Genomic DNA, 15,626 nt, shown 5'->3' with positions numbered 1-15,626 from the left:
ACAAAGGATGAAAAGACAGACCAAAAATAAAGTGCTCAAGCAAATTTGCAGGCAAGACCTAGCAAGAGTAGGTAGTGCTCTGTGTCAGCATGCACACACATGTATCCACATACGCACACATACATAAACACAGAAAAGAGGTAGAACACACACACACAGAGATTGTGGCATTAAAGGTGCATCTACATTGTAGAAATAATGCAGCCTAACACCACTGTAGCTCCATCTCATGGAATCCTGAGATTTGTAGTTTTACAAGTTCTTTAGACTTCTCTGTCAAAGTGTGCTGGTGCGTCACAAAACTACAAATCCCAGGGTTATGTAGGATGGAGCCACAGCAGTTAAAGTGGTGTCAAACTGCATTATTTCTATAGTGTAGATGCACCCTTAGACAAACTGTTGTTGTATCACAGAGGGCAGAAAGAACTACACATGCAGATCTCTTTGCCATGTAGGTCTTCGAACAGATTTCACCACAGTGAGCATCTATTTGGTTTTTTTAAAATATATATATATATATATATATATATATATATATATATTTTGTTGTTGTTGTGTGCCTTCAAGTCATTTCCAACCCTATGGAGACCCTAAGGTGGCCCTATCAGGGGGCCTTCTTGGCAAGATTTGCTCAAAGGAACAAATCTTGCCCTTGCCTTCCTCTGAAGATGAGAGAGTGTGGCTTGCCCAAGGTCACCCAGTGGATTTCCATGGCACATCAGGATTCAAACCCTGGTCTCCAGTCATGATCCATAGCTCAAACCACTACACCACACTGCCTCTCCCATCTTAATTTTTACTGTGCTTCCTTTTCCTTCCTACTCAACACTTGCCCTGGTCTAGAGCAGAAGGTAATAATAATAAATAATAAAAGCTTTATTTATATACCGCCCTTTGAAAACATCAGGACGGTTTACAGCAATACAAATTACATATACATAAAGTAACAGGGCAGGAAACAACAACAACAATACAATTAACTTAAAACTCATGCCGGGTCATCAGTGCAGCTGGCAAAAAAAGGGGAGGTAGAGGCTGGATTCCATGGGGAAACAGGCATAAGCCAATGGTCTGACAGTCAGGCTAGGCAGATGGACAACCTCTCAGGGTTTATATCAGAAATGATCACTCCAGACTTTACCATTCCATCCTCTCCAAGCTGCATGCACTCTCAGTCCACCCACACCTGAAGCCCAGATGCAAACAGCCCCAAGCATCTTAGGGACAGTTAGTCCAGACCCTGGTAATACTACTTGAATGCACTACAACTCCCAGGATTAATCAATCTGCAAATTCTGCATTAGACTAAAAACATTCTTTGCTCAGTCTTAAGACTCTCTCCTAAAAGTTATACTGAAGGAGGAAACTAACAATTGTTAGTTTGAATAGGATGTTCTAAAGAAAAATGCTGGACCTCAAAGAATATTCTGTTTGCACAATATTGGGAAAAACTAAAATGTTTCGCTCAACAAAGGGATTACTTTTTTAACATCTTGGCTAAAGAGGAGTTTTTGTGTTATGTGCTCCAATGTTTTACTATTTATATTGGGAGGAAGAAAATTAGGTTAGCATAATTTACATGCTGTTAGCACAATATCCTATTACTTTTTTCTTATAATTCATATTAAACACACAGAATACAAAATATACATCTGAAACATGGCTTTAACATATACTATACATAGTACATACAGAAAGTGCCCTCACCCAGTTCTGTATTAATAAAATATACAAATGCTTTAAATCTACAGAGAAAATGAAAAACCAAACGTGAATTCTACGGTCAGGAGCCAAAGAGCATATAGCTAAATCTATAGGCTCAAGAGCTGATTTGTCAGAAAGAAGTCCCATGCCACATGGTGAACTAACTTTGAAGCTTATGAAGATTTTTTAAGAGAGAGAGAGAGAACTACATATGCTGTTTTAAGTTCTTTTAAAAATCCAGGGAGAATTTTCATACCTAAGCATTTAGACAAACTAAACTAGCTCTTTGGATCCTGGCCCATAGGTAAACATATAAATCATTACAAACAGAATCAGACTCCTCAATTTAACTAGCTGTTGAACAAGGCCTTCACAGTTTGCATTTTTCAAGGTAGTTAAGATCTATTTGAAAATATTTCTTCCACATAAAACATAATGCCCTAATTCTTAGAGCGAGGTGTAAAACTACGGAGAAGCAGATTAAAGAACTCTTTGGGTGCCTATAGACGTACCATCAGCAGCAAACTGAGCCCAACCTCTTTTCACATTTGCAAAGCCAATAAAAGATGTAGGGTTCAGTAAATCCAATACCGCTTTCTTCCCCTCCCAAATTTCTTAGTGTTTCCTCTTAAAAACAATATTTTCTTTTCAAATTGAAAAACTGCTCCATGGAAGAAGGGTGGAATGTGGCTAGATGGCATTACAGCGCTGTGCAGTTCAATCCTCAACCCAAAACAGGGATAATGGATCTTCTTTGCATTCAGTTCTTCAGAGAATGTTGTGAAATGGAGGAAAATTAGTAACATCACTTTCATGGTAGACTCAGTGCTCATGGTAGACTCAAGGGTCAGTCCAGCCACACTCTTTAAGACTCTTCACTGACAGCTTCTGCTTTGCGCTGGCTCCGAAAATGACGCTCAAGATTGATTGTCACTTCCTTTTGCAGGTTTCTGCTGCTGTTTTTTCCAGCTGTATGGATCCACAGGTGCTGAAGAACTTGCTGAGCAGTGTATCGCTTTTTGGGTTCAACCACAAGGAGTCTGTTTATCAGATCTTTTGCAGCTATGAGAGACAAAAGCAAAACCAGTTAATCTGAGTTTGATTTGAAGAACTTCTCTCACTCCAAAGAACATAGAAACGGATTATAGTTATGATCTGGAGTATAATAAGATTACGACAGTAAATGGTGGATTTAAATCCTGAAGGCATTCAACACATAGCAGCTGCAATCTGCCTTGCACCTTGTGGGAGAAATCTATATGGCCATTTAAGGACATATTATAAGAGTTTTTAAATTCTGCTCTTAAAAAAGAGCATGATGTAACAAATCTAAGGCCTGTTACAGACTGCCAAAATAAAGCTGCTTCGGGTCTCTTTGGAAGTATGCTATTTAAATGATGCATGCATCTGAACAATCCGGAAGCTGCACCAAAACTGCCCTCCAGTGCTTAGGAATGGAGTGTGGCTTTGGTGCGACCTCCGGACTCTTAGGACCCATGCATCATTTAAATAGCATGCCTCCAAAGAGACCCGAAGCAGCTTCATTTTGGCAGTCTGTAACAGGCCTAAAGTTCATTTTCAGTTTACATATGGTTGAATGAGTTTTCACACAAAAATAATGTAACATGCAATATGGAGAATGTCGTAGGATCTTATCACACTAGATAAATCCCACTTAGAAACGGGATTTAAAAGTAGAAAAAAAATAAATGCGGGTGGTTTTTCAGATGAGGTTTCTCCCAAACAGAATGAACATGAAAATAAAGTGAATGGAAAGTGGGCAAAAACAACACCTTTTTACTTTCGGGAAGTTCCCACGAGTACAAAGGTGTTGTTTTTGTCCATATTCCATTTGCTTTATTTTCACATTATTTCTGTTTGGGAGAAACACATCTGAAAATCATCCCGCATTTGCGGGTTTTTCCTACTTCCAAAATCCTATTTCTGGGCGGGATTCATCTAGTGTGATAAGGTCCTTATACACTTTGCACTGCAAAATTATAGAATTAAAATTCTGCACCAGAATACCCACAATTCTACACAGCAGTCTAGCTTCTGTGTGATGTTTAGCCATTGTTTGGCATTACAAGGAGAAATTTCAACGTGTCTATGGCTCACATGCTTTATCCTTCCCAATTCAAGCATGGCCACAAGGAAACTGTAAATTGCTGCTTTCGTTTTACATTAACCATATTTTAGCATATCATCCAAACTTTAAAGTTTAGAATCTAAACTATGGTTAATTTGTAACATAACTAATGAAAACAAATTATTTTCAACAACTATTGTTTGATGTTGGTTTGTTTCTACTAGCCATTGTTAACTATGGCCCGTTCTGGACCGGCCTTTAATACGTGTGTCCATACCAGCCTCACCCCTAGCACGTGATGGGGGCGTAAAAATAGCGGCGCCCTATACACATGGGCACCGCCATTTTTACGTGCCAGACGCTTAGCGTCCACATGTCCCCCTGCGCTTGCGATGTCACGAGTGTGCCATTTGCGCACTCGTGCGTCGCAAGCATGACGCAAAAAGAAGCCGCTTTTTGCCGGGAAGCCTTCCCGTTTGGAGGCTGAGGCTTCCCAATGGCGGAAATTGAGGCGGCGGCAGACCACCCTTTTTGGGCGGACTGTAAACTGCCATTGATTATCATTTATCCTGGCACTGGTATCCCAAGAAGCTTCAAGTTACTGAATCTATGAATGGAGAACTGCCAGGTGTTGAGAGGGGCACATTGACTGTCATGAGACCCTGGAGGGCTAAAATGTCTTCCACCTCCAAACAATTGTAGTGTTTCAATTGTTTTAATAATTGAAAAATAATTAATAGCCCATGCAAAAGCTCAGGAAGGGGCACTATTTGGTTTCTCCCAACTCATCATCTGTTCCAGGCCACGAAAAGGTTTTTTTGATCAAGAATTAATGGCCACATTTTCCCCATTCTTCATCTATATCAGTGGTTCCCAAACTTTGGTCCTTCAGATGTTTTTGACTTCAGCTTCCAGAATTCCTGACTGTTGGCCAAACAAGCTTGGGCTTCTGGAAGTTGAAGTTCAAAACACCTGGAAGACCACAGTTTGGGATTCACTGGTCTAAATGAAAGTAAAAGTTTCTAGTCTCTAGCAGCCATACTGGAGAAAGAGCAGAGAGCATGTGAGCCTGAGACTGACTGTACATCATCTTGATTATACAGGAACAAGACCAACAAACACGAGTTTTATAATTTGTGTTAATAGATAAAAGGCACATAATACGCTTATTATGTAATTTGTTCTGTTTCTGGTACTCATACAGATGACAAGGGAAATGCAGTGCATACCATATCCATCTTCCATCTAACCCCCCACTTGTATAGTCCCTTTTTGCCAGATTCTGAAATTTTGTCAGGAACTAGGCAGACATTTTCAAGCTTCCCTTTCCAACATTATGAACGGGAATCTTGACTTTAAAGAACTGATTAGTTTCTGGCTGTTGTATACAAAATATCAAAGCTTACACAGCCACACAATAAAAGAATTATGGAATGCAAACTACTCTGGCTGCAAACTTGACAGACCGTTTCTTTTAGGAAGCTTACCAGCTGAAATATTGTCCCAATACGGTGAGAGAAATTCAAAATGTCCAAGCTGTATGATTTGAAATAGCTCCTCTTGGTCTCGTTCATGACTTCGGAAGGGAGGGAAGCCACAAAGCAAAATATAGAGTATTACACCAGTGGCCCACATATCCACTTCTAGTCCATAACCTAGGAGGAAGAAAAATAAATCCAGAAACTTTTATATCTAATGTGCAAGAAAACGCTGCCTCATATTTCAAAAAGTGAATGAAACATTCATGTGAATAGACTTTAGATAACCTAGGCTTACATGTCAAATGTATTTCTTGATCTTTCAGCACTATTTTGTAGACCTAAAAACCACAAAATTACACAGTCCATTCTATTTCTCAAAGCTCCTAAGAAAACCAAAGAGCTCTGTGGAACCAGAGAACATGCTCTGGAATGACCACATGGATACATCTGCTCATCTCTTTATTCTATGGTAAAACAGCAGCATCAATAGAAGTGCCAGCTATGCCCGCTGGATCAAAGAGGTACAAATATGAAACATAAAAGGAAGCCACTGACCCCAACACCTCATGTTCTTTTTTCCCCTCACAAATACCATATGCATTGTGTAGATTCTCATCTGGATAAAAGCCAATCGTGGCAGAAAATAGATAAAGCTAGCTAACAAAGAAAGGCTAATGAAAAGTCTTGCTTGGTTCTATATTTATTACATATGTGTAAAAAATAGTTAGACAATACAAAAAGGTAATTTGAAAAAATGAAATGACATATTCACCATTCTCAGCCAGTATTTCGGGGGCAACATATGTTGGCGTTCCACATACAGTGAATATTGGTTTTGTCACCAGCTTTGCAAGGCCAAAATCTGCTAGCTTCAGTGTGGTAGTTTTATCTGGATTACGCTGAACCTGTGCAGGAAAAAGAAAACAGATCAGGTAGTGCCTTTAGGATATAAAACATGAACAGCTTCATCTTAATAAAGTCATAAGAAAGTTCAGAAAACTAAAATACAAATGTGACAAAGCAGTTATCCAAAATGAAAAGCATTGTTTATTTCTAAGTCTTAGATTGAAATTAAGCATGACTGAGCATCTATGATGTCGTAGAACATTTTTAAAAACTTACACTGACATCCACAGATAGATTTCACATATACAATACTAATAGAAAAATATAAAAACGAAAACAGTATTCTCCCTGTGCGCTATTGGGGCAGAGGGAACCCATCACTCCATTTATTCAGTTGATGAACAACACAAACTAATATCTTAGAAATGATATTGGAGCAATGGCCACAGCTCATGGTGACCATCTGCCTGAGATTCTCTGAGATTCTCTGGAAATTAATTTCAGTCAACACAAACAATACTGAAGAACCACTGGTTCTTACACACACACTCACACACACTTATTGTGTTCCTTCAAGTAAATTCCAACTTATGGTGTCCCTATCATAGGGTATTCACAGGAAATTTGCCATTCCCTTCCTCTTAGACTAAAACAGCATTATTTGTCCAATATACAAGTCTTACATTGACTATATTAAGTACAAAACTCTCAAACTGGGCAAGTCATCCTAATTCTAATCAATATAAAGCACATACTTATGTCTAGCACAATATCTCACATTACAAGATGAGTTAATAGCAATGGGCATATGCAAAGCTGGCTAACAAGGATAGAAACAAGTAATTCCAGTGAAGCATTGCAAAGTAATGACTGCAAGCTTGGACAAAGTATTTTCCTGTGCTGTTACCTCCTTGCAACACAAGATGGCAATGCTACATTATTATTCAACATTCAAATAGTAGGAGCAAGAGGACTCACTATATATTGCTAGACCTATATGAAACCAAGGGAAAAAAGCAAAGATAAACTCTTAGTGCTGCTGGTCTCTCTGTACCACTTTTAGCAGCTAGATGTGTGCTTCGCTTCTACATATTCTATCTGGAAAATAACAAACACTGGTTTCATCAGTCAATCTCAAATAGACTGCTAAAACCAGCTTACCAGTTTGGAAGGATTTTTCAAATTTGACTTGAGCTGACCCTAATGTAAAACTCCATGGGACAATTACATAGAAAAAGTGCCAAGTTTCCTCTGTGCATTTGGCCTATGTTTGGTCAATTGGCACAGCCAGTCTAGATTCCTAGATCAACTAAAAATGTGAATATTTGATATGAGTATTTCTTTTTTTAAAAAATTTATAATTTTTATTGAAGTTTACAATATATACACCCATCAAACGTTGCTTTTCTATAATCTTGTTACATAAATAGAGCTATAATTCCCCCTCCCCCCTGATTGATTCCCGCAAATACTTCTTAACAGCTAATCACAAATATTCCTCTCATGATCAAAATCACTTTGTAACTACGATCCTTCCTCACACACTATTTGTGCGTGTATGTATTTTTCTCCTCTTGAATACCAAAATAGAGATTGCGCCTTTCTACAAGGTTTTCTTTGTTATACCATAGCCAAACTACTATATTATTCTATTTACTACTTTATACAGAAAATAAAATATTATAAATTAAGATTACACTTGAAATTGTGTTTATATTAACCATTTGTCTTTGCAGAACTTTATCAATGGGTCCCATATTTCTTTTGACTCTTACAACTAAGTGAACAATATAGGATAGATAATAAGCAAGCAGGTGTAAGTAGGGAAGAAACGGAATTAGATCTGATTATTCGAGACAACAAAAGGAATGGGTTGATTTCAAAATTATATAAATTCTGTCTCAAATTAGAATTGGAGAAAGAAAGGATTAAATCCTGTATGATCAGTTGGGCAAAAAATATAGGACACACAATACATTTGGAAAGTTGGGGAAAAGCTTGGGGAACAGATTTGAAATTCACATTATGTATGGATATAAAAGAAAATTTGATAAAGATGATTCACAGACGGTACCTGACCCCTTCCACATTAAGCAAAATTCACAGAAATTGTTCAAGTACATGTTGGAGATTTAACGGTAATGCCAGCTCTTTCTTTCATATGTGGTGGACCTGCCCTAAGGTGCAAAATTATTGGTGTAAGATTAGAGAAACCATACAAAAAATATCAAATTGAAATGAAATTGGAACCTGAGTTGTTTTTGCTGAATATGGTAGACAACAAAGAAATTAGACAAAATCTAAAACCTATTTTGTACTTGATAACAACAGCAAGGATGTCGTTAGCAAAGGTGTGGAAACACTCAGAAGTTCCTACAATAGAAACTTGGTTAAATAAATCGTTGGAAATAGTAGAAATGGACAGGATTACAATAGCTTTAAAAGACAAAATGATATGAGTATTTCATGTATTACTAGGTAGCACAGACCTTAATTTGTCTCTGTGTATCATAAACAGGGATAAGCCTTATAAGAGACGAATGACTTGCCCTCTTTAAGAATTACTGTACTATGATTACCTTATACAGTGGACACTTGCCTTATGCGTGGGATCCATTCCAGACCCCCCCCCCCCCAAAATAAGGCAAATGACATGTATGCTCAAGCCTCAATGAATATAATGGGGCTCAGACATGGAGGCATGCACACCATTCATTCTATCCAAGTGCGGCTTCAGCATAAGCTGAAAGCCACGTATAGTATGCCCACGTATGGCACGGGTGCACTGTATAACCTAAAACAACAGATTGGCAACACTTCAAATAGCAATAGCAAATACATTTCTATACTGCTTATCAGTGAACTAACACTCCCTAAGTAGTTTACCACGTGTAAGCCAATTGCCCCCAACAAGCTGGGTACTCATTTTACCGAACTCCAAGAGGATGGAGGGCTGAGTGGACCATGGAGCCATGCCTGGGATCGAACTCACAAGCTGTTGGCTTGCAGGACCGGCATTTAACCACTGGGCCTCCAGGGCTAAAGTCCCTATGCCAAAGCAGCAATAGGACTTCTCATCTCATCATTCCTTCAAAGTTCTGAAAGTCAGAAGATGCAACTACTTCCTGCTCAGTGCTTACAAGACTCACAGAATAGTGCAAATGAAACAATTACGCATTTGTGCCAGTACAGTGGCACTTTGGGGGGGGATGAGTACCAGATGTATGGGGAGAGCTTCTGAGCTTAGGGAGCCCTGATGCTGCAATGGTTAAATGCCAGTACCGCAGCCATTCACAGACACAAGGTTGTGAGTTCGATCCCAGGGACTCCAAGGTCAACTCAGCCTTCAATCCTTCTGTAGGTTGCTAAAATGAGAACGCAGCTTGTTGGGAGCCATTAACTTACACAATGTAAATCGCTTAGGGAGTACTTAGAAGTGTACTTGCTACTTACTTGCTACTTGCTTGCTACATAGTTCTACAAAACGTTTTTAAAAGAAAAAAATACCCATATCTTTATATCTTGAGAAGCTAGTAGACTTTTTATAATCATGTTTTGTGATCATTCTTCTTCTCTGTTCCACATTTGAAACTGTACATATTTTAATCATCAGTAAAGTGATTGTACATATAACAAAACAACTTCACTTTATGAATAATGACATGCATTTTCCTATACTTACCAGAAGATTTTCAGGCTTGAGATCTCTATGAACAATATTCTTGCTGTGAATATAAACCAAAGCTTCACACAGATCAGTTATCATGAGAGCAGCATCACGTTCTGTGAATTTGACACTCTCTATAATGGCATCAAACAAGTCCCCACCAGGAACGTATTCCAAGATTAGATAGATTTCTGCATCTGTTTCAAATACTTCTATCAAGCTGACTATGTTGGGGTGAGAAAGACTCTTGATGATCAAGATTTCATTTTCTAGCATATCTTCCTTTCCTTTCAGCTTGGACTTATCAATGATTTTCATAGCATAGTTCTGATTAGTGTGGCGGTGGTGACATTCCATCACAACAGCGAAGTTCCCATCTCCAATGGATCTGCCAATTTCGTAGCACTTCTCCACATCTGCTCTGCTAGACACATCATGTCTCAGTTTTGTGTCACTGGCTCTGCGTATCTTATTTCCTTCTTTATTAATTTTAAGCTCATCCTCCCTTTCATGCCTATTCAGTTCATTCTCATCATGAGTCACTTTTTCTCCTCCTCCAAGAGTTTGCTCTTTTGATTTCCGTATCTCTTCTCTCTTCTCCTGAACCGATTGTTTCTCCACATCCATCTGAGAACCTTTGATCAACCAACAACTTTGATTCACCCTAGAACATCTTCTGTGTTCTTTCTTTAATTCATAGGCATCTCCTACTATGGTACGTTGACTTTCTACAGGCTTCATTATTTTTCCCAATTCTTCATCACGATTGTCATGGCTTTCCAGAGTTTGCTCCCTGTCAACGCTCCTTTTTTGCTTCTCGTTGTTTTTATTTGCATGGCTTTGTGAGGCTGCCCAGCTACTCTGACAACCAAAATCATTCCAAGTAATGTTAGTTTCTTCAATTGAGTTTTCTGACAGTCTCCTACAGTTTCTCAACTTTGATGGCCTTTCTACATGATATCTCTGGCAAGCTCTGACATTCAAATCTCGACACTCAAAAGGAAGATCAACCTGTCTTTCTTTTTGCAGTTTTTGTCTGAGCTGCCCCTCTCTTTGGCATTTCTCACATCTGATAATCATTTCTGGACCCATCCCAGCTTCACTTTCAGGACATTTCTCTTGATTAAAATGTCTCTCAACTTCTCTACCTTTTCTAGAACATTTCACATCTTGCTCTCCATTCCAATTGTCTCTGATCCACTTCTTTTTGGTTTTCACCTTCTCCTCTTGTCTGACCTTGATTTGAGCTTTTACCTCATGCCTGTTAATTATTTTAGGAGATACAGCATCCATGCAGTTCTTGGAAGTGATGGCCTCAATGCACTTTTCTACTTTTGAAGCCTTTTCACACAGACTGTTTTTTGGTTTTGGGGGTTGCTCCCAGTTCTGTTTAGTTCCAGTAACAGGAGCATAAGGATTCTCAGGATAAAGTTCTTGGATTGCCACTTCAAGGTTCTTCGGGGTTAGCTGTTCCTTTCCCATAGCTATAAATGCATCACCTTCTCTAAAAAAATCAGAAACACTTTGGATTTCCTTTCCCTTCAAATTGTACAGTTTCCGCACTCGGTCATTCTTCCAACGGGGAAATCCCAGGGATTCTGAGATGTCAGCAATGAGCTGTTCGAATGTTTGAACAGAACGCCGATTTAGAAGCAAGGTTATCTTCCTAACTGTATGCCCACAGGGTTTTACTACAGTAACAATCCTTGGTTTTACTGGGCTGTTTTCAGAATGGATAGTGTGGAAACCAGTCCGGGAATTTATAAATGGCGAAATGAAACAGTTTGTACCAAAGAAGGGCTTTCCAAAACTTCCACGGCCAGTTGGAGGACAAGTACCTTGTACTCTTCTCTCTGTTACACCTGAGCTTATGCAGTTCAAACTATGACCAAAATATCCTCGAGGTTCTGAAGAAAAAGACAGAAAAAGAAAACAGATTGTTATTGTTTTCCACCATAAATGATTAAGGAATATTTTTCTGGGTGTTTGAAGGATGCAATATACACACATCCTCAGACACACCTTAAACTACTGAGCCGGTATCCATCAACTACTGTAATCACTAGTAACACATGCATTCATATAGCATGTCTCTTTATATACTCAGGAATACATGTTGGTCTGCTTTGGAACACACATCTGCAAATAAGAAACATTGCTATTGTAGTCAAGGTCTCCTGTCACAGTGTAGGACTACCACTGCCCCCTCCCGAATTTGTCCCTTCTCGCTTGCTGCCCCTTACTCCTGGAACCTTCTTCCCCCACATGCACACATCATCACTTCTCTACCCAGTTTCAAAACTGAGCTAAAGACTATATTGTTTAGAGAAGCATTCCCAGAGGCTAGCCCCTCTCTGACCCAGAAAGCCTCCTTTTAACCATCCATTAAGAAGCCAAGCCCTTCCTCCAGTCGATCTGCCTTGGTCCAGGACTCGGAGGTGGAGAAGAACTGCTGGACCTGATCCCATTCCCCACCACCACTCCCCTCTCCTTTTGTGTCGTGTCTTCTTAGATTGTAAGCCTGAGGGCAGGGAACCGTCTAACTAAAAGATTGTATGTACAGCACTGTGTAAATTTACAGCACTTTATAAATAAAAGTTAATAATAATAATAATAATAATAATAAGTGTTGCCACTTGCCAGGAAAAGCCATTGGGGCACTTGGATGTCACAGATACACAAGACAAAATGCAGAAATACCTATCAGAAAAGCTATCATGCAAAGTTAAGTTTCTATTTCCAGATGTCTCTGCCATTACATTTATAAAAATCATCTTGTGGGTGAACTAAAATAAACTACTACAAGGACAGCACTCTCTAACAAAATTAAAGTCTCCTGGATTAATACATAGAAGTGAGGGCTCTTGGAAGAGAAAGCTTTGATTATTACCAGTTGGTGCCTCTTAGCACTGTTTTCATATCCACCCCTCATACAATGCCTTTAAAAGGTGGTGAGACAGAGGAGGAAGGTAGGTATATGACACTTAGGCAATTGGCCAATAACCACTGAGATCTCATGTCATTGTAGCTTTTTGGCAAATCATCACCCACATTCATTCACTCACTGTTGGCTCTGGATGTTGAGACTCAGAAAGGCAGGCTTTCTTTCCTTTTTTTAAAGGAACTGTATTCCAAAATTCTTAATGTATTGTCTGGGACCCTCTCTTTTACCTCCTCCCATCCAGTGAAGCAGAAGAATAGCCTAGGAATCTGGTATGAATTCCAAGCATTACACTTTAGAAGTCCTTTGAGGATGCTTTCTTTCTGCTAGTGCTCTGGGAAAACAGGTGTGTTGTTTGGTGTTTTGTTTTGTTTTTAATGAGAACTACAGAAACAAATACAGTGGCCAACAGTAACAGTGACTCCCTCTGGAGATTTACAGTCTCTGAGGAGGACTTTTGGAACACTAGTAGTTGCAAACTAGCAGAGATATCTATGTTTTCATGATTATAAAAAGATTCTGTCATGAGAAAACTTTACTTCAATATAATATACAATTGTCCAGAGGTAGCAATGTAAGATTCTAGCATATTTAAAGAAAAACGTGAAGTGATTCTTATTTGTGTGTGTGTGTATAACTTTTTTTTACAAATTTAACTTAACACATTGTCATTTACATTTCGTTCAGTTATTGTATCTTCATCAATCTAATGCCATGTATAATTTTAAGTCATTTCTGTAATACATACACTATTTCAAACCTGCAGTCCTTCCCCTCAATATATGAAGCTGCTAAAAGTCTAAACTAACTACATTCTGATATTACACCCATCCTTAAAACTTAACACAGGTTTTAAGGATGGGTAAGATATATAACTGTGTTAGGTTTTAAGGATGGGTAAGATATATAACTGTGTTAGGTTTTAAGGATGGGTAAGATATATAACTAACACAGTTATATATCTTATTCTTTACAGTCTCATTCATTATCTCTACCTATACCATTAAGTTTGTAGAAAATATTTTTTCTTTCACTCATGTATTCTTAATTTCTTTATAAAGTATTTTGTGTTTACTATCTTTCTATTAAATGTTTATTTTATTCTGTCCTAGTCTTCACATCTTCTCTGCTTTAATCACCTTCGCATTATCTAGTCTTTCCCTTCTATGTTTCAAATAACTTCCAATCTTCATCTAGACTGTTTATCATATTTCCACCGATACTTCAAGAAAGTCAATCCAACTCTTTCATGTCCCAAAATTTAATGATCCATTCATCAATAGTGAGAATGTCAGCAGCCCTCTCTTTCCCCCCATTCTGCTCTTCCTGCTTAGTAAAGAAAGAAAGGAGAAGTTTCCAGAGAAAGAGAGAGAGAACTTTAGTGATCCTTCCTATCTGGCTTTATGTTTGTTGTGTTATTCTTTACAATTCAGGATACACACTACATATCAAGCACTGAGAAAAAAGCTTCCATACATAATCTATCTTCATGTGAAGAGGCTTTGGAGAGAGTGGTCCTATAAATATAAACTATGGCCTAGGACAGACAGGCACAATACAGCAGCCTGAGTACGCTCCGGCCAGAAGGTGTGACTTGCCCAGCATCACCAATGGGTTTCCATGGCTGCGTGAGGATTCAAACCCTGGTCTTCTGAAGTTTTACTACATCATTCAAACCACTGACCACACTTGATGTACTGAGATACAAATAGAAGAAGCAGCAAAGTCACAAAAATTGCACAATTCCTTCCATTCCAGAGGGCAAGGAAACTCTCTGACCTACCTATCTATAGTATTCTATAGTGCAACTGAAGGTTCTCCCCCTGCCCCCATATACACAGGTATGATGCCCACTCCATGTTTGACATTAGATGAATGTGCTTCCTTGCCATTGCCTTGAGGAGGAGATTGGAAGATTTGGATTGTGTTCTTATCAGTGGGCCTGATTCAGCAATCAGAAGTATGCATTCTCCCACTGAACCCACTGGAGACCAACACACACATTCTATCACTATTGCTAAATTTGTTGCAAAAAGGCAGAATTTTACTTTGGACACCAATATGTCTCCTTTAAGACAAGGTGAATCTGAAATTTTATATTCTCTACTTTTTTACAAGGAGCTTGCTACTTCTAGGAGACTTTTACAAGTGCAACTGTTTATACCCAAGACACGAGGTGAACAAATGTCTTGTTTTAAAGGGGAGAGACACTGTTCAAAGTTGAATGTCACTTTTGCCCACTTTTTTTGTAGTAGCAGAGGCCAGAAGACCTCTGAGGGATGGATCAAGGGCCAATACTTGTCCAGCATGTTGCCCAAAAAGGTACACACGTGATATGCACAGACACACATAGAGTGATCCATTCCATTTCAAGTATGTTTATGAAATGCAGCCCCTTTGACTCACTGATGTTCGTTTAGCAATGTACACTCATACACTAAAGAAAAGTATTTCTCCCTGAAAAAGAGCAAAATTCACAAAGCATTAGCTCCCTGAAATAAAATACAGAAAGAGAATGTAAACTCTTCTAAAACTGAAACCAGAGAAGTCCTGTGAATTTCTAGCTGCAGGTATCCTGAATACAAAGCTATGAAACCTATGCCATTTTTCTGTTAGGAAGCAATACAAACAGAAGTGATAAAACCATTTTCTTTCCACAGCATGACTTCCATGCTGAAACAAAAATGCAGTTTTGCACCTACAGTTATCCTAGTATATCATTTATACAGCTATAAATAAGTATCTATTATAAACCCAACAATACATACTTTGCTAAAGCAGCATAAATCCAAATCAAGATAAAAGAAGTTTCATTTTAAAAGGGCAGGAGACAAAATTTTGCAAACACTGTTGGCATAAGATAGGCTGTACAGGCGAGCCAAAGTGGTGTAGTGCTTT

The 15,626-nt window shown here is 38.6% G+C and overlaps 1 protein-coding gene across 1 annotated transcript in view; it reads right to left on the bottom strand.

The window, feature by feature from the left end:
- Positions 1-861: 861 nt before the first annotated feature.
- Positions 862-15,626, bottom strand: part of DCLK3 (doublecortin like kinase 3) — a 31,537-nt gene continuing 16,772 nt past the window's right edge. Inside the window, exons 2-5 of the mRNA XM_089532664.1 lie at positions 9,803-11,694; positions 6,047-6,179; positions 5,281-5,448; positions 862-2,766 (exon numbers count right to left, since the gene is read on the bottom strand). Coding sequence (XP_089388790.1) covers positions 2,570-2,766; positions 5,281-5,448; positions 6,047-6,179; positions 9,803-11,694 — 2,390 coding nt within the window. The 3' untranslated portion in view covers positions 862-2,569. The remainder of the gene's footprint in view (positions 2,767-5,280; positions 5,449-6,046; positions 6,180-9,802; positions 11,695-15,626) is intronic.

The sequence above is a fragment of the Sceloporus occidentalis genome, unplaced genomic scaffold, assembly GCF_023333645.1.
Source record: "Sceloporus occidentalis isolate IW3139 unplaced genomic scaffold, rSceOcc1.0.p SCAF_7, whole genome shotgun sequence".
Classification (NCBI taxonomy): domain Eukaryota; kingdom Metazoa; phylum Chordata; class Lepidosauria; order Squamata; family Phrynosomatidae; genus Sceloporus; species Sceloporus occidentalis.
The sequence above is the reverse complement of the archived record's forward strand: the minus strand, read 5'-3'. Positions and strand labels throughout refer to the sequence as shown.